Source organism: Moschus berezovskii, chromosome 20 (assembly GCF_049115385.1).
Source record: "Moschus berezovskii isolate FMDL1 chromosome 20, NW_MosBer_1.0, whole genome shotgun sequence".
Lineage (NCBI taxonomy): Eukaryota > Metazoa > Chordata > Mammalia > Artiodactyla > Moschidae > Moschus > Moschus berezovskii.
Window position 1 is genome coordinate 39,790,509 of NC_142479.1, and position 23,671 is coordinate 39,814,179.

The 23,671-nt window shown below is 55.1% G+C and overlaps 1 protein-coding gene and 1 pseudogene across 1 annotated transcript; one reads left to right on the forward strand and one right to left on the reverse strand.

Moving 5' to 3' along the window:
• The first annotated feature begins 2,612 nt into the window (after positions 1-2,612).
• On the forward strand, positions 2,613-12,088 carry LOC129538339 (polyunsaturated fatty acid lipoxygenase ALOX15B-like; annotated as a pseudogene).
• A 10-nt stretch (positions 12,089-12,098) lies between these two features.
• ALOX12B (arachidonate 12-lipoxygenase, 12R type) lies at positions 12,099-23,671 on the reverse strand. Its single transcript, XM_055406473.2, has 15 exons — positions 23,246-23,671; positions 21,922-22,126; positions 19,028-19,109; positions 18,832-18,918; positions 18,601-18,723; positions 18,194-18,297; positions 17,688-17,860; positions 17,312-17,455; positions 15,934-16,137; positions 15,628-15,714; positions 15,227-15,396; positions 14,661-14,782; positions 12,916-13,016; positions 12,541-12,711; positions 12,099-12,349 (listed from the first exon to the last, which is right to left on the reverse strand). Exons 1-15 carry the CDS (start codon positions 23,390-23,392, stop codon positions 12,170-12,172), a joined length of 2,100 nt encoding a protein of 699 aa, XP_055262448.1. The 5' UTR covers positions 23,393-23,671; the 3' UTR covers positions 12,099-12,169.

Here is a 23,671-nt window from a genome sequence, read left to right on the forward strand (position 1 = left end):
TCTCTCTGATGGTAAAAAAAAAACAACAACAACAGCAACCTAAGGTTGTGGGATTGTACAGCAGGGTCATGATGAGGCATAAGGGAATGGGGACTTTACATTGAGAGTGGAGGCGGGGGATGGGGCGGGGGGAAATCCCAGAAAAAGAGATCTATTTGATTGCCTGATATACCCACAGGAATAGCCTTATTAAGAAAAAAAAAATATATATATATATATATATCCATGGGACTTCCCTGGTGGCACAGTGGATAAGAATCCATCTGTCAGTGCAGGAGACACAAGTTTGATCCCTGGTCCAGGAAGATCCCACATGCTGCAGAGCAACTAAGTCCATGCACCACAACTACTGAGCCTGCGCTCTAGAGCCCACAAGCCACAGCTACTGAGTCCACATGCCACAACTACTGAAGCCTGAGCTCCTGAGAGCCTGTGCTCAGCAACAAGAGAAGCCACCACAAAGAGAAGCCCAAGCACAGCAGCGAAGAGTAGCCCCCGCTCTCAGCAACTAGAGAAAGCCTGCACGCTGAAGACTCAGTGCAGCCAAAAATAAATAAATCTCAAAAAAGAAAAAAATATCCAAAACTGATCAACAGGACAACTGCCTGTCCTTCCAAGGATAGTTTTCTAGAAGAATGTATCATTGCTTGATTTTGCTAGTCTATGTAAAGTTCACATAACTTGTATCTGGTAGAGAGGCAAATGATTTCTGTTCAGTAGAATAAGATAATCCCAAAGGAGGTAGTTTATCACCGGGTAGGACAGTAGCTAGTTTGGTGTCTCACTCAGCAATTTTATACTTAACATCCTTTATAAAATTGCCTGCAAGTAGAGGAACTTAAAGGCCTCTTGATGAAAGTGAAAGAGGAGAGTGAAAACTTTGGCTTAAAGCTCAACATTCAGAAAACGAAGATCATGGCATCTGGTCCCATCACTTCATGGGAAATAGATGGGGAAACAGTGGAAACAGTGACAGACTTTATTTTTGGGGGGCTCCAAAATCACTGCAGATGCTGATTGCAGCCATTAAATTAGAAGACGCTTACTCCTTGGAAGGAAAGTTATGACCAACCTAGACAGCATGTTGAAAAGCAGAGACATTACTTTGCCAACAAAGGTCCATCTAGTTATGGTTTTTCCCGTGGTCATGTATGGATGTGAGAGTTGGACTGTGAAGAAAGCTGATCGCCGAAGAATTGATGCTTTTGAACTGTGGTGCTGGAGAAGACTCTTGAGAGTCCCTTGGACTGCAAGGAGATCCAACCAGTCCATTCTAAAGGAGATCAATCCTGGGTGTTCATTGGAAGGACTGATGCTAAAGCTGAAATTCCAATACTTTAGCCACCTCATGCGACGAGTTGACTCACTGGAAAAGAGTCTGATGCTGGGAGGGATTGGGGGCAGGAGGAGAAGGGGACGACAGAGAATGAGATGGCTGGATGGCATCACTGACTTGATGGACATGAGTTTGAGTGAACTCCGGAAGTTGGTGATGGACAGGGAGGCCTGGCGTGCTGTGATTCATGGGGTCGCAAAGAGTCGGACACGACTGAGCCACTGAACTTAACTGAAGCAGCCCCGCAACTGTTTATGGAACCAACATTACCACTTTGATGAGTTGAATGACTTTGTGCCATTCAGCTTTGATTTATGTTCACTCTAATTTGTGTGAATCATGATTTTAATTTTATTGAAAACTTATACTTTGACAGGCTGGAGGGAGGGACCGGACGTCCCATCCTTGCAGTGCCTGGAGCCTGCGTCCTTTCTTTCAGTGCCGGGTCTTCTTCCAGCCTCTTCCCCACCTTTGTGTGCCCCTGCTCTCCCCCCCTATCCATACTAGACTTCCTGGAGGCCTGGGATCACTACTCAGCGAGGATGCAACAGATCAAGCCCCTACCGAGAAGGCTCTGAGGATAGGCACCAGACCACAGGCGCAGAAATGGAGAGAGGGCCCAGCTGACAGCGGGAGGACACGGGGTGATTCTGCGCAATAAGAAGAGTGGTTATGTCCCTTCCCCCCAAGGGCTAGGCATTCTGGTTTAACAAATTAGCCAGACTGTCCAGTGGCAAAGGTGTGGACATGGAGGAGGCGGAGTTACCTGGAATAGCCTTAAGCAGACCCCCTTGCAGGGAGGCAGAACCCCTTAGACAGCAAGAGGAGCTAAGGTTAGACGGCGGGCTGCTGGAGCGGGCCTGGGTGGCGGAGAGGTGCTGGGCAGGCTTCAGGGTCACAGCTCCAGGGGAGACCCCTGTCAGGGCACAGGCCACAGGGCCCCAGCCTGGCACACAGGGCCTCGCAGAACCGCCCGCCCCACCTCCCCGACGACTCTCCTCCGCTTCTCCATCCTCTCCCTCCTGCAGCCAGACAACCCTGCCTCATTCCCTGCAGCACTTTGGACCCCTAGACGGCAAGTCATGAGCAAGTACACTGTGCGTGTGGCCACTGGCTCCCTCCTGGGCTCGGGGACCTGGGACAGAGTGTTGGTCAGCCTGGTTGGGACCCCAGGCGAGAGCTCCCTCCCTCCTGAGGCTGGACGGCTTCAGGAAGGACTTCCACCAAGACGCAATGAATGCGGTGCTGGCTGAGATCCCCTGGCACTCAAACCTCCATGGACTTCGAGGTAACGCCCCCCACCCCAGGAAGTGGGCCCGGTACTGCTGGTGCGCCTGCACAAGGTGCTCCCAGCACTGCCTGGGCACCTCGCGCCCTTGGCCGGGACCCCTGGTTCTGCCGCTGGCTCCAGCTCACACTGCCCGGGGGCACGCCCCTCTGCTTCCCCTGCTACCAGTGGCTGGAGGGCAAGGGAAGCCCGGTGCTGTGGGAGGGACAGGTGAGTGGGGGACGGGCTGGGGTCCTCCCACTGAGGGAGGCTAGTGCGGGTCGTGGGCCAGGGAGGGCACCTGTGGGCTGGTGTGGCCACTGGTGGGAGGAGGGGAGACCACCTCAGGGTGACAGTAGGGGCCCCTGGGAAGGAAGCGTAATGGTTGGGTGAAATGATACTGATTGGAGGAGAGAGCTGGTGGAGGGCCCAGTGGTGGGGAGGAACCAGTGGTTCAGACAAGAGTATCAGGTAGTGGGGTGGGTGTAGTAAGTGGAGGAGGGTGGGCCTGGTGGGAAGAGACCAGGACTGTGAAGTCGAGGGAAAGGGTGGAAAGAAAGTGAACGTGAAAGCCACTCAGTTGTGTCCCACTCTTTGAGACCCCAGGCCAGAATACTGAAGTGGGTAGCTGTTCCCTTCTCCAGGGGATCTTCCCAGGGATTGAATCCAGGTCTCCCACATTGCCAGCGGATTCTTTACCAGCTGAGCCACAAGGGAAGCAAGGGAAAGGTTGGGGAGGCAGGCAACTGGGGCCGCACAGAAGAAGAGCATGAAAATGGTCAGCACGCCCTTCTCTTCTCTCCAGCTCTGCTCTTTGCCCCCCTCCCCATTGGCCTCAGCTGTTGAGCTGGGGTCAGTGGCTGGGAGGGAGCAGGCTGCAGTTTGCTGAGGCGGGGTCTGCCTGGAATGGAGGGGCTTCTCCACCCCCCAGGAAGAGGTAAAAGAGACAGGGAGGTCAGTGGCTGACTGATGCTCCAGACCAGAGTTGCCCCACCCCAGGTCTGAAGAGAGGAGGGGGAGAGACTGGGGTGCTCAGGATTGGGGCCAGGTTCCCCTCTTACATCTTCCCTCTCCCAACCATAGTCATCTGGCAGGAGAGCCACCCTCTGCTCTGTGCCCAGAGCCAGGCAGAGATTATGGCGAGGCAGCAGAAATACCGATGAGCAGTTCAAGGAGACTTCAGGCTGGCCATCCTTAGGATCCCCACTTCTTATTTTTTGGCTAACAGGGAGACCACTTGCTCCTGTTTGCTGAGGTCAGCTGAGCCTCAGATCTGACCCCCCCCCAACCTCACAACAGCACACACTTGAAGAGCTCCAAGTCTTGTGACAGCCCTCCACCCACCTCGCCATGCCTGAGCTTCCCGTCCCAAAGCCCTCCCTTGTACAACCAGGCCCAGGAGCACGTCCCCTGTTACCCTTTCCAGCCCCGAAGGGTGTGTTCTGGCCACCAGCACCTCATTCCCATCTCCACCTCTGCCCGTTACAGGTGGACTGAGTTTTTCCCAGGGATACCCCACTGCCTGGATGCTAAAAACCTCAAGGAGCTTGAGCTCAGCCTGCGCTACTCAGTTGCCAAAGAAATGGATCAGAAAGGCTGCATCCTCTCCCTGTGAGCCTGCCTGCCCCACCCAACACCTTCCCTGCTGCAGCCCCTCCCTCAGGGTGGAATAAGGCCCACTGTTCTTGGAGCCATTCTCACCCATCAGGGCTTCAGCAAGAATGACCAGGAAGTAAGTTCTAAGAACGCTCCTTCTTTGTTAACACTTTCCTGCTATCTGCTCTATCTTCGCCATTTCTGAAAGCCTGCAGCCTCTGCCCTGTGGGTCTGTTTGCTGGTCATCCCCCTCCTCTGACTTTGTAACTACATCTTCAAACTGTCCCTAACAGTTGTTCTGAACACCTGGAAACATGCATCTCATGAATATCCTCGGCCATCAGGAAAAAACACCTGAAGCAGAAAGACTTTTTCCCTTCAAACTGCCATCTACCTTTGGGGGGCCTTGTGCCTTGCATGCAGGCTTGAAAACCAGGCTAAGTTGAAGGATTTAGGAGTTTCCACTCTCCAATATCCATGTCTCTTCCTGGGTGCACTATGGGTCCAAACTATACATGTGGAAACTCAGTTCAAAAACTACTGGACAAAAAAAAAAGCCATGGGTGATCCTTGGAGGTCCAGTGGCTAAGACTTCACATTCCCGATGCAGGTGGCCCGGGTTTCATCCTTGGTCAGGGAACTAGATCTCCTATGATGCAACTAAGAATTTGCGTGCTGAATGAAATGAAGCTTGAAGATCCTGTGTGCCACAACTAAGATCCAATGCAGCCCAATAAATAAATAACCATTAAAAAAACTAGCACTGTTGCCACACCCCAAGATGATGAAAACTCTCTTTCTCAATGATCATTCTGGTTTAATAAATTAGGCAGACTGTCCCAGGGCAAAGGTGCAGGAGAATCAGTCATTGTCCTGGTGAGTTTTAATTTTAACAGGGAATTAGAACCCCTCATAGTTCAGAAGCCAAAACAGAATGGGCTTGGACACTGCTGTTGTCCAGCATTCCTCACTCTTCTGACTTTCTCAGATTCTACTCAAATCCCAAATGCAGTCAGCTCATATCACAGAGTACCTGAGGTTCCCCCAGAAATGGGTGGGGCTGAAAGAGTGGGTAACTCCTTTTGAATTTGACTCCAAATTCTGATCCCTTGTTTTCTGAGAAACCAGTCACTAGTGATGTCATCCATCTAGCTGGGGCAGGAGAAAGGGAGCATCCTGAAGTGACGGTGCTGGAAGCTGGAGATGTGGGTCCTGGGAGCAGTGGCAGTGCTGGAGGAAGAGGACTTGGATCCCTGGTCTCCGGGGCGACCCTCTGCACACCCACCTCCTGCAGAGTATGTGTTTCTTTGCCTACTAGTTCCTGAACAGCCTCAACCTGGTCCTGATCCGACACTGTCACCACCTGTCCAAGAACTTCCCTGTCACTGATGCCATGGTGGCTCCCATGCTGGCCCCCAGGACCAGTCTTCAGGCTGAGCTAGAGGTGAGGAGTGCAGGGGGTCCAGGCAACCTTCCCTCCCCTCTGGGTGTCTTCAGAAGCCCAGATGCCCTGGCTCCCAGTCCCCTAGATCCCTTCTCTTCCACCCAGCCCTGACCGCCCTTCACCCTCTCCCACTCCTTTCCCGGCTAGCTCAGCCACCCCTTTAAGTCAACGTCTCCTGCTTATCCCTGGAGGGAGGTGTGTTATTCTTCGAGGGCAAAGATGGAACGGAAAGGGCTCAGTGTGGAATGTTCTCTCCTGGTGCTTTGCCAGGCTCCCTGCATTTGGCAGGACCTCACCATTCAGAAAATTGATTCTCATGGTTTCTGAGGATGCCCAGCAGCTGGTGAACAAAGTGCTCCTGAGAGTTGCCATCTCCTCCAACTCTGGGCTACCAGGAGGGGAGCCCTCACCCCTGAGGTTGCCTCCTGCATCCCAAGGTGCCATCCCCCAGCCAGGCTCCCTCTCTCCCTGTCTGTCCTTGAAGTTTGGGGCTGGCCACAGTAGAAGCAACTCCAATACTCAGGCACAGATCTCTCTCTTTTTTTGGCCCTAGGCTAGAATACCCCCTGGCTTCAGGGAATAAGATTAAAAAGTGATGGTGAAGTCACTCAGTCATGCCCAACTCTGCAATCCTGTGGGCTGTAACCTGCCAGGCTCCTCCATCCATGGGATTTTCCAGGCAAGAACAGTGGAGTGGGTTGCCATTTCCTTGTCCAGGGGATCTTCCTGACCCAGGGATCCAACTCAAGTCTCCCACATTGCAGGCAGACCCTTTACCATCTGAGCCACCACTTCCAGTTAAATTGGGGCTTCCCTGGTAGCTCAGCTGGTAAAGAATCTGCCTGCAATGCAGGAGACCCTGGTTTGATTCTTGGGTCTGGAGAAGGGATAGGCTGCTGCTGCTGCTGCTAAGTCACTTCAGTCGTGTCCAACTCTGTGTGACCCCATAGATGGAAGCCCACCAGGCTCCCCTGTCCCTGGGATTCTCCAGGCAAGAACACTGGAGTGGGTTGCCATTTCCTTCTCCAATATGTGAAAGTGAAAAGTGAAAGTGAAGTCGCTCAGTTGTGTCCGACCCTTAGCGACCCCACGGACTGCAGCCTACCAGGCTCCTCCATCCATGGGATTTTCTAGGCAAGAGTACTGGAGTGGCTTGCCATTGCTACCCCACCAGTATTCTCGGGCTTCCCTGGTGGCTCAGATGGTAACAATCTGCCTGCAATGTGGGAGGCCTGGATTTGATCCCTGGATCAGGAAGATCCCCTGGAGGAGGGCATGGCAACCGACTCCATTATTCTTGCCTGAAGAATCCGCATAGACAGAGGAGCCTAGTGGGCTACAGTCCATGGGGCTCACAAAGAGTTGGACACAACTGAGCGACTAAGGACACACAGCGCACCAGTTAAATACTTGCAAGTGCCCCTACCCCTCGCTGCCTCCCTCACCCTCCCAGGACTGCCCCCCTGTCTAGCCCTTTTCTCCATCCTCTTCTCCCCTAGAGGGGCTCTCTGTACCTGGTGGACCACGCCATCCTCAAAGGCGTCTACTCCAGCATCATCAACGGACAACCCCAGTTTTTGGCTGCCCCCCAACCCTGCTGTGCCAGTGCCCTGGTGGACCCCTGCTACCTCTCACCATCCAGGTCAGCAAGGTAGAGCCCTGGGAGGGAAGGGAGAGGCATGTCATCTGCTCAGGATGACTGAAAGCTTTTCCCCTTCCCAATGTTGCTGTTTCAAGTGCTGAATATGATGTATTGTCTCATCCTACGCAGCCCCTCCCAAGCCCTGCCCCACACAACCAGGAATCTGCATGACTCTGTGCTGGTCCCAGGAGCTCTCAACTGGGCTTTCCCACGTGTGCCAGCAAGGTGGCCTTTGATCATTTTACGTCTCAGCAGTGTTTCCTCTCTTGTAGTGGATGTGATCACATGTAGGAAACACTCCTCTGGAGTTTACTGCGTGCCCAGGACTGTTCTAAGTACTTCACCAGCATTAACTCATTAAATCTTCAGAGCAACCCAATAAGAAAGATTATGATCATCAACTTTATTTTACAGATAAGGAACCTGAATCACAAGGAGGTTAATTAATTTTCCTGGGGACAAGCGGCTAGTAAGGGAACTGACCATGTGATCTGGCCCCATGGGAAGGGTGACAGGTCACACTTGCTGCACCCAGTTTCTGCCTGACACCCGCCCACCTCCCTCATACCCCCGATTCCAGCTCTCCCAGACACCTGGCCCAGACAGCCCCGTCTTCGAGCCCAGCGACTTGCCTGAGGACTAACTCCTGGCCAAGACCTGAGTGCGACATGCAGAGTTCCTGGTGCACGAGATGAACACACATCTGCTTCGTTCAATAGTGGGTTTCCACTATCTGATGGAGGCCTTTGCTCTGGCCACGCTACGACAGCTTCCCATGTGCCACTCCATCTTCTAGGTAAGGGACCCCACCTCTCAGTGTCCAGAGCTGCAGGGGACCTGGGTCTGCCTCACCTAACCTCAGACTCTGGTTCTCCCCAGCTGCTTATTCCTCATTTCTGCTGCGTCTTCCACATCAACCTTTATGGCTACACTAGGCTCTTTGCACCAGGAAAGTTCAGCTGACCAGGTCAGGCCTGGGATCCTGGTTGTCAGCAGAGAAAGCCAGGAAGGGGCCAAGGCTGGTCCTAAGCCCCTTGCTCCCAGAAGCTGTGGACTGTCTGCTCATTGCAGATAATGTCAGTGGGACAGTGGGGCAGCCTGGAACTGATGTCCAAAGAGCTGGAAACCCTCACCTACCACTCCCTCTGTCTGCCCTACCAACTGGCTGACCGTGAGGTTCAGGACCTTGCCAACTACTACTACCAAGACAACGCGCTCTGGATCTGGGCAGCCACAGAGAAGTGAAGCTCCCGGGAGCCTGAGGGCTCCACACCTCACCCTTGGCTCCATCTGTCTTGGTTTGTTCTTTGACTTCTCATCTTCTCCCCAGACACACTGCTGTCTTGCAGTCCTTTCCTGCCTCCTCAACCTCCCTAGCTGTGTGATCTTGGGCAAGTCAGTTAACCTCTTTGTGTCTGAGAAACACTGGACTGGATGAAACACAGCTGGAAGCAAAATTGCCAGGAGAAATATCAATAACCTCAGATATGCAGATGACACCACCCTTATGACGGAAAGTGAAGAAGAGCTAAAGAGCCTCTTGATGAAAGTGGAAGAGGGGAGTAAAAATGTTGGCTTAAAACTCAACATTCAGAAAACTAAGATCATGGCATCTAGTCCCATCACTTCATGGCAAATATATGGGGAAACAGTGACAGACTTTATTTTTGGGGGGCTCCAAAATCACTGCAGATGGTGATTGCAGCCATGAAATTAAAAGACACTTACTCCTTGGAAGAAAAGCTGTGACCAACCTAGACAGCATATTAAAAAGCAGAGACATTACTTTGCCAACAAAGATCTGTCTAGTCGAAGCTGTGATTTTTCCAGAAGTCATGTATGGATGTGAGAGTTGGACTATAAAGAAAGCTGAACACCGAAGAATTGATGCTTTTGAACTTGGAGAAGACTCTTGAGAGTCCCTTGGACTGCAAGGAGATCCAACCAGTCCATCCTAAAGGAAATCAGTCCTCAATATTCATTGGAAGGACTGATGCTGAAGCTGAAACTCCAATACTTTGGCCACCTGATGGGAAGAACTGACTCATTGGAAAAGACCCTGATGGTGGGAAAGATTGAAAGCAGGAGCAGAAGGGGACGACAGAGAATGAGATGGTTGGATGGCGTAACCAACTCAATGGACATGAGTTTGAGTAAACTCCAGGAGTTGGTGATGGACAGGGAGGCCTGGCGTGCTGCAGTCCATGGGGTTGCAAAGAGTCGGACACGACTGAGCTACTGAACTGACTGAACTGTCTGTTTTCTCATCTGAAAATGGAGCTGATAGGAGACCTACCTCAAAGGTTATTATCAGGATTAAGTGCAAAGCCCTTAGCACAAATCTCAGGTAAATATGCTATGCTCTTTGAGCATTAACTATTATTATTATTCCCCTCAAAGACAGTTGCCTTGTCTCTAGACTTCCCTTCTAAGTCTCCTTCACTGGAGACCTCCTTGGGATGTACCTCTGGCCTCCACCCTGGAGGCCAGGTGTTTTTGATGTCTGGCTTCTTTGTGGGTCCCCATCCCTGCAGTTCCTGAGCATAACCAGCTCCCTTGGGCACTGGGCTCTGTGATGGCTCTACTTCATGAGCTCACATGTCTTCATTTTTTGTCACATGAAAGGAAAGGTTCACGTGGCATCTCTTCCCTAGAGTCTTCCCCCCCACCTGCTTCTACTTTTCCGGCTCAGCATACACGGGTCCTAGGGAGACTAGGCACCCTGATTCTCTCACTCTCCCTATCCAAACACTGGCTCTTGCTCAAACCCAGCTTATACCCACTTCCCCTTGAAGTCCTCAGGGATTCCCCACAATGAATTTGCACAGCTGGAGGTGCCCGTGTCAGAACTCTTCTTAGCAATGGCTCGTGCGCTCTGCCATGGCTGGGGGTGGATGCTGTGGTGAGTGGGGCAGGCCCTGCTCTGCCCTTTGGGAGCTAGTGGAGGACATGGACGCCAGCATCCCAATCCCAACAGAGAGGGGCCTGGGGTCCAATCCTTCCTCGTGGTTTGATGTGGCCTAGATGGCTGCCATCTATGGGGTCGCACAGAGTCGGACATGACTGAAGTGACTTAGCAGCAGCAGCAGCAGCAGATGACTGGAATGCCTAAGCCTACAGGGCCCACGAGCAGGAAAGAGGGTGGACAGAGGCTGGCTGGCTGGCCACTCACGCGTCTCAGATGAGGACAATGGTGACTCAACTATGACTAAAACGAAGAAAGCAGTCATTTTCTAGTATTTAAATGTTGGCCACGGATTCAACTTGAAAAAGAAACCAAAAACCTGGTAGTCAGTCAAAACATGACTGCAGCCCTAGTAGAGACCAAAGCCTCCAGGCCTGAAGCTCAGCTGGGCGCTTCCTGGAATGTGCAGTTACCCATTTTCCTTCTCCGGCCTCAGTTTCCTCCTGCTAGGGCAGCTGGTTTCAGTGGCCTCTTCTAACCCCCACCCCGGGGCAGCACAGGCTCCCAACTGTGTCACCACGTACTTCTGCCCGCCTCCCATCGTTGGCATCTACTACCCCGACAACCACCACGCTGTGAGCAAGGACTCGGAGCTGCAGGCCTGGGTCAGGGAGACCTTCCAGAGGGGATTTCTTAGCCACATGAGCTCAAATGAGGTGTTCACCCCTGCCTGCCACCCTCGAGACCCCACTTTCCCAGGACAGCAGACCTCGGGTTTCAGCTCTGCTGCCTCCGCCCTGTCTCCATCCAGGGGTGTCTTCCAGCCTGGACAGCTGTGCTGACCTGCTTGAGTTTCTCACCATGACCATCTTCAGTTGCTCAGCCCAACACACTGCTGTCAATACTGGTCAGGTGAGGGGGGACTTTGGCGGGGACAAGCCAGGTCATGGGGGATGTGGGCCTAGCAGGAGTCCTGGCAGCCCTGTGCTTACTGAGTCTGGGGGGTCGGTTTGATTTCAGTGGCTGGATGCCCACTTCTCCCAGTACCATCCAGCTCCCCCCACCTACCTCCAAAGCCCAGAGTCCGACAAGCCTGGTGGCCTCACTCCCTGAAGTCAACGTCACGTGCCACTCCCTTGAGCTCTTCTGGAGCGTCAGCGATGAAACTAAGGACACTGTATGGTCCAGGGTGGGGTGGGGTGGGGTCTCAGGTTCCGGGAGAGTGAGTAGGGTGAAGAAAGGCTGCTGGGGACACTGCATTACTTGGAGGGTGCACTGAGCAGACTGGGCTTCTGGGGGCGGGGCCTGGAGTGATGTAGTTGCTGGGGGGTGTGGCTTAGGGTGGCAGGGGTTCCTAATAGGTGGAACTTCGAGTGGTCTGGGTTTCAAAGGGCTCATGGCTTGGGAGGTCTGGGTAGGCTGGATGGAAGGTGGTCTTTTGCTTAGACTGGATGGGGGATGGGGGGGTTCTGTTTCAAGTTGAATGGGTCTTGGGTGGTCTGGGTTCTTAGGTAGGTGAGTGGGACTTGGGTGGTGGTCTGTGTCCTTGGATGAATTTTCTGGTGGTCTGGGTCCCAGGGGACTCCAGGTGGATCAGAATAGCTTTTGGTTGAAAGACGGGGCTGAGGCTTGCAGGTCAGGAGCTCCAGCCTTCTCTCCTGCCGTTCCCAGAGGGGCCTGGGCAGCTACCCTGATTAGCACTTCACCGAGGAGGCCCCGAAAAAGAAGACTTCTGTCTTCCACAGCCACCTGGCCAGATCTCACGGGACATCCAGGAGCAAAACCGGGGCCTGGCGCTGCTGTATGAATATCTGTACCAGGTTTTGGTGGGAACAGCATCGCCTTGTGAGCACGGCGCACCCCAGCCCCGGCATGCACCCACAATAAACACAGAGACAGACCCCAGGCTTGTGTTTGAAGTGATTTTATTGGAAAACAGGCAGGTACAGGGCAGGAAAGGCGAGTGGAGAGGGGCTGTCCTATATAGAAATGCTGTTCTCGATCAACACAGGGTCCAGGTAGTAGTAGGGGATGGGGAGACACTTGTTGCGTTGGCGGATGTTGTGTGAGATTTGGGCCAGGCGCTGGCGGAGGGTCTGTATGCTCCTCCGCGGGGCCTCCTCCACAAAGTGGATGTCCGGGAAGTGGCCCAGGGGCCGCTGCGGGCACAGAACCAGGCGGCTGGAATGGAGCTCCACCCCTCCCCACCCCTTCAGCCCTTGCCCTTCAGCCGCCTCCCCCCCTGCCTCTTGCCCTTGACACCCACCTCTCGTTGGGCTCCCAGCTCCCCAGCCGCCTGCCTCTGCTCAGAGGTTCCCCACCCCCACCTGCACCCCCAGGCCCAGGACACCTTGTCGTCGGGCTCCCGACTGAGTGTCCAAAGCACCAGTAGTGTGATGCATGTGGTCTTAATATCTGGCAATGTGTCAAGAAAGGTCTCCAGCGTGGTCAGCCCCTTGGCCTGTATTGGTGGGTTCCGCATGGATGAGGGGAAGTTGGGCATCCAGGCCGTGAACTCCAACTGGAGGTGGAGTAGAGAGGGACTTCTGGGTCAGAGGGCACCCCGAGAACCTCGGATGTCAATGGAGGCGGGGATTGAACTGGGGACTCTGGTTGAGACAGATCTGGGCCAGACTGGGGATTATGGCTGAGGCAGAGTTCAGAGGTTGAGGCTGGGATTAAGGTCAAGTCTGGGCCTGGGGCAGGGGCTGGTGAGTCCAGGTACCTGCCCTGTGTTGACAGCTGCGTGCTTTGCAGAGCAGGTGTAGATGACAATGGTGACATATCGGATCAGCTCAGGCACAGTTCGCAAGCATGTGGGAAAGCCTGGGGGGAGGGCAGGTGTGGGCAGGTAATGCTCAGGCCACATCAGTGCTGCCCAGGTCCTGGCTGGCCCACAGAGGGCATGGCCAAGCCCAGCTCACCCTGTTCTTCCAGCACTCCAGGCTGCCCCCAACCTGCCTGTTTGGCCCTTTTTTGGCCACAACCCACCCCTACCCCCAAGATGGGGTTCAACTAGGCCTTGGCCAAATGTCCTCGGGGGCTTCTCCAAGCTTGCTTCTCTTTCCTGTGCCCCACCTGAGCACCTAGCTCTGGTTGCCATGGTGACCCCAGGTTCCAAAAGCCCAACACATTTAAACCAGACCCGTCATCTTCCTCCCTCAACTGCTCCTCCTTCCAGGCCCCCAGCTCAACGAATGATACACATCATCCACCTAGTTTCAAAAGCCCGAAACCCAGGAGTCACTGTTGGCTCCTCCCTCCCACCACTTAGCCCCCACCGACAAACCCAAACCAGTCAGCAAGTCCTGTTATTTCTGTCTCCCAGCCAGCTCTGGCATCCTCTTCATCCCCAGAGCCCCCTCCCAGGGCAGGCCCCTGTCATCTCCCTCCTGGACAGCACAGCAGCTTCCCAAACTGTTCCCTGACCACCAGTGCAGTCTGACATCCTACCGTGCATGTTTCATCTCCCCAGACACCCCTCAACGGCTCCCTCTGAACTCAGAGGAATTCCAGACTCCTTAACCGGGCTGCAGCACCCAGCCACTGCTCCTGGCTTTAGCCTCATCTCACAGGGGGCTGCCCCACTCCCCCAACTCCAGAACCGCAGCTGCAGGGACTTGTCAGCAGTCCCAGAACTAACTCTGCTCAGTCTGGCTTTCAGGCCTTTCCACATGCAACTCCCAAGTCAGGACTCTCCAACCCCACCTCTGTCATCACCTGGCTGACCTCCCATTGCGCAAATCTTAGCTAGATCTTAGCTTGCTGCTACCCACCCCTCACTCTCTACCTGCCAGCCCTCCCCAAGCTGGGGTAGGTTCCCCCGCCCCACGCTGGGTTCCTACAGCCCCTCCCTGGCTTCCCCACAAACGGCACCAGTCTTACTATAGTGCACCTGCCCGTTTACAGTGAGTGGCTACCCCTAGAGACTGATCAACTCAAGGGCAGCGCCTTCAGCGTCTCATTCCCTTTGGCCTCCCCAGTAACCAATACAGTGTTCACCACGTCATAGGGGCTCACTAAATACTTGTTGAGTGGGTGCCCAAGTGGCACATCTTCAGGATTCGCTCCCCACCCCCTCCCTCTCCTGAAGCCTGCCTGCTCCTCGCCAGCTCCCCCGCCTCCAGTACACACTGGCCTGGCCTGTTGGAACTCATGCCCCATTTCTCAGCCCACAAAGGTTTGTGTTTTTGTTTTTGTTTTTTTCCTGAAGCAAGAGACTGGAATCTCCCCAGGTATCTATCAAGATGCCCCACAGCCCCTGAGATCAGATAGGGACCCCCAGCTAGTCAGGCTTTCCTCCCCAACCTCTCTGAGATGCCACTGCTCCAGCGGCCAGTGAAGAGCTCTGTCAAATCCTAGGGCTCTCTTTGGCCTCCTTCAGTCCAAAGTGAGACTAGCTCCAGCCCAGCCTGGGAGGTCCCACCCCACGCCACAGCCCCAGGTCCCTGCTGGGGGTCAGGCCCATACCTGAACTCTCACGCCCTAGTAGACACTCCTTGAATATCTCCTGCACCCAGGACTGCAATTCCAGGTCACCTTCTACAGCGGCGTCACAGGGGTAATAGTAGGTGATGATCTCTGTCACGTACCTGACCGGGGACAGGACCTCAGTTTGAACCCCCAGTGCTTTCCCTCACCATGGTTCTCCCACCTCCCTCAGGATGCCCCAGCATCGGCTGACCCAGAGCAGCCCCAGGCCTGTGGGTGGGCAGAGGTAGCAAGAGGAGCGGCTGGGCAAGGTCAGAAAACACTCCGAATGCTCCCAGTAAGGATCAGATGAGGCCCACAGGCAGCTCAGAGCCCAGACAGGGTCTGACAAGCAGAGGCAGGCTGGGGCCAAAGCAAAGAAGGGGGCCGTCAGGCCTCAGAGGCCCCACCCAGAGTGTGAGAACATGTGTGATCCCCACACACATTCCAGACCTTATCCCCAAGCCCCAGGATGGCACCCCTGGTCCTTAAAAGCTCCCCAGACCCCCTCTAACATCCCAGGGTGTGTCCACCTCAAGTGCCACCCACTGCTGCCCTGACCTCACCTCTCCAGCGCGTCCCACACTGCCAGGCTGTCCTCACGGTAATAATACCCCGGCAAGTCCTGAACCCCACGTCTCACGAAGTCGTCGGGGAGGTAGAGGTTGTCGTAGTTGATCTCCGACAGAGCCCGCACCATTGCCTCGGCAAAGCCCGCCAGGCCCAGGGACATGCTCTGTTAGGGACCAGGCAGACCTTGGAGCACACTGTCTAGGGATCCTCTCACTCCGGACCAGCACACCCAACTCTGCCTCTGCAGCCTGGCAGACACAGCACCCGTCTGAACTGGTTCCCTCCCTCCGTGCCCACTCATGATCTAAAGGCAGCTGGGAAGTTCAGCTTTAGTCAAACTGCAAAGGCCAGAAGGGAAACACATGTCTTGTGGGGTTGGAGAAAGAAGTCTTACCCTGGCGGAGAGCCCCCCTTCATTAAGGAGGACAGCCCTCCCAATGCTGTTGATCTGAATGGTGTATCGGGTGTGGGGGATGAGGAGCTGTTGGGGGGAGCAAGAAAGATGATGAGAGGGCTGAAGTCATCCCCTGCAGAATGTCAGCACCCCCTGTTTCTGCAACATCAGACCCCCCAACAGCCCCCCAAGCTGCTTCCCCAAGTCTAGCTGGAATCCTTCTGACTGCTGAGCAAACCAGACAGCTTTCTGGAGATGACGGAGGGCAGCAATGTTTCAAAGAGGCCCCTTGGCCCAAGTCCATACCTTGTAGAGGGGGTGGCACATGGGTAGCTGCCTCAGCATGGCCAGGCAGAAGGCCTCAGCGATGAGGTGGGTCTCTAGCAAGTGGGAGATGCCCTCGTGGCAGTAGAACTCAGCATAGCGCACCCATGTCTTGGCCAGCAGCCAGTCCCACTCGGAGTCACTGGGCAGGAAGATGGGGCAGTCGGGCCCGGGGGTCTGGCTGAGCTGGGGGTGAGGAAGGAGAAAGTGTTAGGTGAGAGCAGAGACTCACATACACAAGGGCCCCCACTACATGAGGGAGGCAGAAGGGAGACCGGGGGGTGAAAACTCCAGCCCCTACACTCTAGTCCCTCTGGTCCTCTGAGCACACCAGGGCCTTCCCTCCCTTCTCACATCTGCTCCTGCTCTTCCCTCTGCCTGTGGTACCTTCCCCCACCCCCTCCTCTACCTGAAAGCTCCCACTCATTCCGCAAGAACCAGCTCAAAATCCGCCTCCTCTGGAGACCCGTCCTTGCCTCAGTCCCACAGTCGCCACATTCAGCTGTGCAGGTTGTGCAATGCACAAGGGAACCCAGCTCCCGAGGCGTTAGTGGTTCATTGAAATCTAGTCTGCACCGTTCCACTAACAAGCCAGCAGCATCAGAGCTTAGCTGATCCCCACTCCCACCCCAAGGGGTGACTAATTCAGACATGATCCTGCTGGAAACCTCTGGGAAGAAAGCATCCCAGTTTCCCTTCCAGCCAGGCCACACTCTCAAGGCAGCGGCCAAGTTTGATTAGCACAGTTTATCTAGCAGATAAGCCACATCAGGCATTGACTTATCAAGCAGATGGATGAATGGAGTCAAAGAGACAGGCTTATTCCTACCTGGTCACTTCTGTGCATATAGACACTGTAGCCACACTCCACACACTGGGGCTTACACACGAGTGTACCCACAGGAACCCAACTTCATGCAGCATGGGCATACAAGTGGCAGCACAAAGATGTACCCATGAAGGGACCCTCGGAGACTCAGTATGGTGCTTACAGCCATACACTAGGCTTACCACTAGCCACACACACAGACAGGGACATATATAAACATAGGTGTATTCTTAGATGCATACACAGGAACATAGACTCACTCAGGCACACATGCCTACACAGAGATAGTGCACACTCACACAGGCACACTCCTTCACAAATAGGTCCACACACAGGGACATAAAGTTCACATACACACACACACAAGGCGTCGGTCAGCCTGGGTGTGTGTGTGTATGTGAACTCACAAGATGGAAGCATACACGTATACACACCGGCCCATGCAATCACACATCTCTTCATGCACACACAGAGGCTCACCCGCTGGCAACACTCACACAGCACCCACCCCCAGGCCTGCGCCCCAGGCACCTGGATGGCAATAGGCAGGAGGTTCCCTTCCCGGCCAAAGTGCAGCAGGCAGAGTGGGGCGCAGTGGTACTGCTTCTGGCCGTTAAGTTCAACGGCGGGGATGCCCTCCAAGATGCGGTAGTCAGCCAGGTAAATGTTGCCCTTCTGGAGGGGAGCCGTGATGAGTGGACAGGTAGGCACCCAACACGTGGTACCCATGACCCACGCCTTGAATGCAGGGTGCTCTGGCTCCCCAGGGGTGGGGTTGGCCAGGACCCGAGCGGGGGAGTGCGGTGGGGTTGGGGGTCTGCCGAGGAGTAGGTGGGGAGAGACAGGGATGCCAGGAGAGAGGGAGGAAGGGAGGCTGTGGGGGGCTCAACTGCAGAGCGGGCTTCACCTCCAGTTCCGCTTGTAGGCACGTCCCCTCACCCAGGAAGGGGGCCACCATGTCGTCTGTGACCGGGAACTTGTCTGGGATCCGCGTGCAGCGGCAGAGCAGGCCTGGGTTGATGCCATTGAGGTACTGGTACCCAAAGAAACTGTCCTCCGCCCAGTGCTCAGCCACGTACTCTGGGGGGGACAGCGCGGGAATCACGACGCCATCCGCTCCCCCTCAGGGTCAGAGAGGACGAGAGCTGAGGCCCGGGAGGGAGGGCGGGAGGCCATGGACCGCCGAGAAGATTTCGGGAGGAAAACCAAGCTCGGGTTAAGCCGCCGGAGGGGCGTCAGGCGGCGTTTTGCGAGGGGCCGCCAGAGGGCGCGCTCGCCTGTGCGAATTCCGGCCTCGGGTTCTCTGTGCGGCTCCCGCCCCCGGGGGTCCTGCCTCCCGCCCGCTGCTCGAGCACCTGGGGCCCAACCTCGCCCCGCTCCCCCCGCTCCCCCGTTCTCGTTCCCACCCCATACCGAAGACGACAGATTTATTGCCAGGGAAAATTTTCTTAATGTCCTTCAGTCTCTTCCAGGACCGTTTGCTGTCCACCAGGCCGCGGAGTTTGAACCCCAGAGCCCTAGGACAGGGGATTCGAGGGGGAGGCCGTCAGAGGTGGGGTCCAGTGCCGCTGGGACGGCGGTAGAGCTGCCCTCCCCCGGGTCTCTTGAGTCCCTGAGTCTGGGGGGGGTGTGTCTCAGGATCGCCCCGTGGCACAGCTCAAGGCCTTCCTATGTCTAGGTCTCGAAGTGTCACCTCTAAGGTTCCCTAACCCTCTCTTTCCGGCTCCCGCTGCCCTCCTGGCCATGCTGTGGTGGAGGCGGGCGTGGAGCGGGACAGTCTTTACAAGAGCCCTCACACCCCGCCCCTCATACACACTCACATGGGGCTCAGGCGGAGGAAGAAGGAGGCTGTCTTGGTGAAGGAGTAGCGCAGATTTAAGTCCAGGAACTTGGTGGCCTTAAAGTTTATAAGAATCGGGAACCCCGGGATATAGCCATTCCACCTGTAGGGAGGAGAGAAGGGCTGGGCATCTGGGGTCCAGGGCACAGGGAGGGGGCAGAGAGCAGGTGTCAGCCGTGGGAGGGGCCCTTGGGCAGCCCCAGGTCCTTACTCCGGCCGGTTGGGGTTTCTCCGGGCAGGAGGGCGGTAGCTGGGAATGTGTACGTAGTTGGGCAGGCCAGGAACAAAGACTCTCCAGCTGCAAACAGAAGCCGAGCCGGTCGGCCCTGGTGGCCATGCACCATCCCAGGGCACAGCCACCACTGGCCCCCTGACCTCCCGCAGCCCCTGCCCCCCACCCCCCTCACTGGTAGAAGTCCTGCTTGGCTCTGAGCTCCTCCTTTCGGTGTTCCAGAAGGATTGGGAGTGTGTCATCTGCTGCTGTCTTTCCTGCAGGGAGACCAAGGAGGAGGCTCAAGATCTGCCCCTGCTCCGGCCTGCCCCTGCCCACTTCAGGGATCAGAATTCAGCTTCTGTCCTCAAGGTCAGCGCTGTGGGGAGGTGGGACAGGGCCAAGGATGGGGAAGGCTTACCCTGGGAGAGAGAGGGTGTGTCTTCTCCCAGAAACTCAGATGAAAGGATCAAAAGGATTATGGACCACCCTTCCCTGTCCTTGCTCTGCCCTTCCAGGGGGCTCTGCTGCAGGGAAGTCCCTCTTCTAGAACTCCTGGAACATGAATATCTAACAGTTATTTAGAACTTACTAGGTACCAGGCACTTTCTAAATATTGTGTTAGTTGCTCAGTCACATCCGACTCTGCAACTTCATGGACTGGGGCCCACCGGGCTCCTCTCTCCATGGGATTTCCCAAGCAGTATACTGGAGTGGATTGCCATTTCCTTCTCTGGGGCATCTTCCCAACCCAGGGATCGAACCCAAATCTCCTGGGTCTCCTGCATTGCCTGTGGATTCTTTACTGTCGGAACCACCTGGGAAGCCCTTCTAAATACTCATGTCAGTAATTTAATTTGCATAATAACAGTTTGAATTATGAGGCAGATGACTACTATGGACCCACAGTCTGATCTCCACAATTCCGAAAGGTCCAGAAATCAAGTTTTTGTTTTTTATTATTATTTTTTTCCACAAATAGGCACACACTTTTTGGCCAACAAAACCTGATTTAAATTTACCTAAGGCTGCGTAGGGTCTTAATTTAAATCACTCTGAAACTACTCAGTTTTGGCTTGCAGAAACATTTGACATATTTTCAGTTACCCTGGCGGATGTATCATGTAACATATGGTATGTGTGAGTGTATAAAGAATATGTACATATATGAAGATACATTTGTGTAAATACATACAGGGAGTCCCCTTAACTGTAGTTTCACTTTCCCGAGTTTCAGTTCCCTGCAGTCGACCTCAGTCCACAAACATGTTAAAAGGAAAATTTCAGAAATAACATTGGCTTCTCACATCAACCCCATGAAGTAGGTTCTGCTGTCAGCCCAGTTTGACAAATGAGGACACTGAGGCTTAGAAGAACTTGGAAATGAGTCCAGGTGCCCAGCAAGTGGTGAAGCTGACACTCACATCCTGGCTGGTAGTCCCAGGGTGGCAGGTGCCTATCGCTGCCTCCCTATCATTTTCCTTCGCAGGCTGCCTTCCTTCTCCTTCTATCTGCCTCAGCTTACATTGCAATCAGGGTGAACAATGCCATCTGGAGTCGTGTGACCCACACCAGTTCAGTTTCATCCCTGGGGTGGGAGTCTTCGTCCTTGAAGGTCCCAGCCAGTCATTCAAGTCTCTCTGCCCTGGTATTTCATGGCAGCTGCCCCACCCAACCCCATTCGTGCCTGCCTCCCAGCGTCACCCTGCCCGTCCCGTTTCCATGCCGCTCAGACCTATCGCTATGGGAAGATGCTCTGCATCCCCTGTGAGGCCCTCTCCTATCGCCCCCACCTGACCAGGCCTGCTTCCCTCTGCCCCTGACTCTCCTTTCCCCAGCTCAGGCCCTGACTGCCTGCTCCCAGGGCAAGGACTTGGCCATGGGGAAATGAGAGAAGGGAGAGGGGTGGTCAGCCTCTGAGAGGAGGAGCTCCCCACCCTGGGGCTCTCTCAGCCCTGCCTCCCCTCTCATCTGCCTTGGAGGAGGCCAGAGGAGCATGGCTGGTTGAGAGAGGGGAACAAAAGAGGACAAGATTGCAGCCTCTTTGGAGCAGCCACACAAGGGTGGATATAAGGGTGGATGCAAGGGACTTGGGCCCTCAGGTCCTGTCCCTTTTCCTAGCTGGGGCAGCCTTGACTGGCCACCTCAAAGAACTCTGACCGTCGATATGAGTAACAGGGCCTTGGATTGGACTGCAAAGGAGCCTCACTGAATAGGGGGTGGAGTGGGCATTGAGTCCTTTGAGAGAAATAAGGTGTCCTTTTGGGGATTAAAAAAGGTTCTTGGTGGCTCAGAGGTTAAGGAGTCTGCCTCCAATGCTGGAGACCTGGGTTCAATCCCTGGGTTGGGAAGATCCCCTGGAGAAGGAAATGGCAACCGGCTCCAGTATTCTTGCCTGGAGAATCCTGTGGACAGAGGAGCCTGGTGGGCTACAGTCCACGGGGTCGCAAAGAGTCGGACACGACTGAGTGACTTCACTTTCACTTTGGGGTGATTGGAAGTCCATTGGAGCCACAGAACATCCCATCAGTCTAAGAAATGCTCAATTAGAAATCCAGGGCATCGTGAGAAAGTACAAGACCTCCTGTTGTAGGGCCGTTGAACCATCAGGGCTTCTTCAGAAAATAACAAGGAAGCAGGTGGTGGAATCATGGGAGATCCTATCAGAGTAACAAGGCATCCTGCTACAGTAACAGCACCCTGAGGGTGTAACAGGGAGTCTTCAGAGCAGCAGCCCCTGCTGCTTGGCATACATAGAGCATCCGATCAGAGTCCTGAGGTCTGAGAGTAGCCAGGCTTCCTGTGGGCATTGAGGGGAGGACTGCAGAGATAATGGAGAGCCCGCTCTGAGAATGCTGTCTGCAGTCAGACCCTGGGGTCCAGAGAGTAGCGCCCCCTGCCTCGTTCCTCTAGGCCACAGCCTTGAGCCGGGCCCAGCGGAGCAGAATGGACCATGGCTGGTGTGGGAGAGTGACAGGTGCTCCTGGCTGCCCCTGTCAGGCTGGCATTTGGCTGGCTGGCTGGGAGCCTGGGGTGGCCAGGCCTTAGCGAGGGGCTTCATTGTATGGGATGGAAACAGTGAGGGCTTACCTGTAGCCTCCCGGAGCGCCAGGGTCTCATAGCCGTCCATCCACTGGTAGGCGGGGAAGTGGTAGATGCGGCCGTTGGGTGCACAGACCTGCACGTAGTTGCAGTACCAGGGGTTCTTGGGGAAGAAGGAGTAGCGCTCCTTGTACAGGCGGACGATGATGAGGTCCCCCAGGTCCTGCTGACACTGGACAGTGTAGTCGTCCACCTGGGCGGGCACAGGGCCAGCTGAGCGGGCCAGCCTCCCACCTGCCTGCCCCCTCACACAGGCCCCACTCATGCTGGGCAATGCTCACCTCCCTAGACCGGGATGACCTGATTGTTGGGGTCTCTGACCCCTCCCACCTGCCTAACCCCACCTGGGCAGGACCCCAGGCCCTCCCTCTCTCCATCCTTGGCTCCTGAAATCACCTCCTCCCACCCCCTCCTCCCCAGCTACCTGAGGCTGCAGGAGCCATGCAGACCCCCAGGGACTGGTGTACAAGGGGTCTAAATAGAGCCCCCCAAGCCTCCTACATCCTTAAGAGAGGGCAGAGGTGGTCCAACCAGCCCCCCATTTCCTCCCACTTATCAGTGAAGATGTGGAGATTCAGAAATGTCTACAAAGATAGAGTGACCTACTAAGGTCACATAGCAGCAGGTGGCTGGACCTGACTCAAAATTAGGCTGAGGGCCCAGCAGAGGGGACCTTTCATCACAGAGCAGGAGAGACCCTGCTGGACAGGTTGGTCTGATGCCTTGTATGACACAGAGAATCCAGTGGAAATTTATGCCAGTGATGCTGAAGCTTAACAACTTATTGACCAAAGACACATTATCTTTTGTTACCTGAACATTATTTACCAGAGATGGTTCAGTACTCACTTACATAACAAATCACTGGCCATGGATCTCATTTTGCAAAAATCCCCTGGTCGATAATGTGTTAATTTAGGAAGGGTGAGTAAGAATGGGAGAGGGAGGCATGAGGAAGAGTGTGAGAGAGGAAACAGGAAAGGCATGAGGGAAGAGGGTGTGGAAAGAGACTGGAAAGCAGGAGAGATGAGACAAGTGGGAGAGGGTTGAGAGGTGAGTGATGCCAGGGAGAGCGATGAAGGAGAGAGAAAAAGAGCTGAGAAAAGAGCAGGGGGAAGAACGAGAGATGATGGCAAAGGAATGAGAGGTGACGGGTGGTGGGGAGGGGGTGGAAGAAGCCTGGGAGCTAGGTCTTGGGTGAGGGGCCTCTGAGCCACCTTGGAGCCCCGCCACTTTCAGAGCCCTGTACCCCTCCATCCCTCCCCTTTCTCCCCAAACACACACTCTCACACACACACATACACACACTCACCGCACCAGTTGCAAAATCTCTCCCAAAGTGGTTCAGCAGCTGCTTATGGCTCTCTCCCTGAGTCCCCACGATGATCAGAGAGATGGAGTCCATGGTTCCCGACAAGAAGTCAGTGCCCGTGGCCACCCTGACTTTGTAGGTGGCCATGGTTGCTCTTCAGGAGGCAGGAGGGGGCTCAATCGCAGACACGGTGAGGGGGGCCACAGGGGGGCCCAAGCCTGGCAGGAGAAGTCAGACACAGACAGGAGTGGAAAGGTCAGCCTTCCGAGGTGGAGAGGTGAGGCAGGGACCCAGAGGCTGGCGAAGCTGCTTCCCCGGACGGGGGTGGGGATGGCACCAGGTCGGGTGCAGGACAGGAGCCTGGCAGGCTGGGGTGGGGCTGTGCTGCAGGGCCAGTGAGCAGGCTCTGGGCTGCGGGCCCTCTGG

Bases quoted from the DNA above. Each gene is read 5' to 3' on its own strand.
- ALOX12B (XM_055406473.2), bottom strand. From the start codon at position 23,392: ATGGCCACCTACAAAGTCAGGGTGGCCACGGGCACTGACTTCTTGTCG. The intron at 18,724-18,831 runs GTAAGGACCTGG...TCCTCCCTACAG, and splicing joins AGAAACCCCAACCGGCCGGA to GTGGAATGGCTATATCCCGG. The intron at 13,017-14,660 runs GTATGGGCCTGA...CCCTCCCCCCAG, and splicing joins ACTAGGGCGTGAGAGTTCAG to GCTTTCCCACATGCTTGCGA.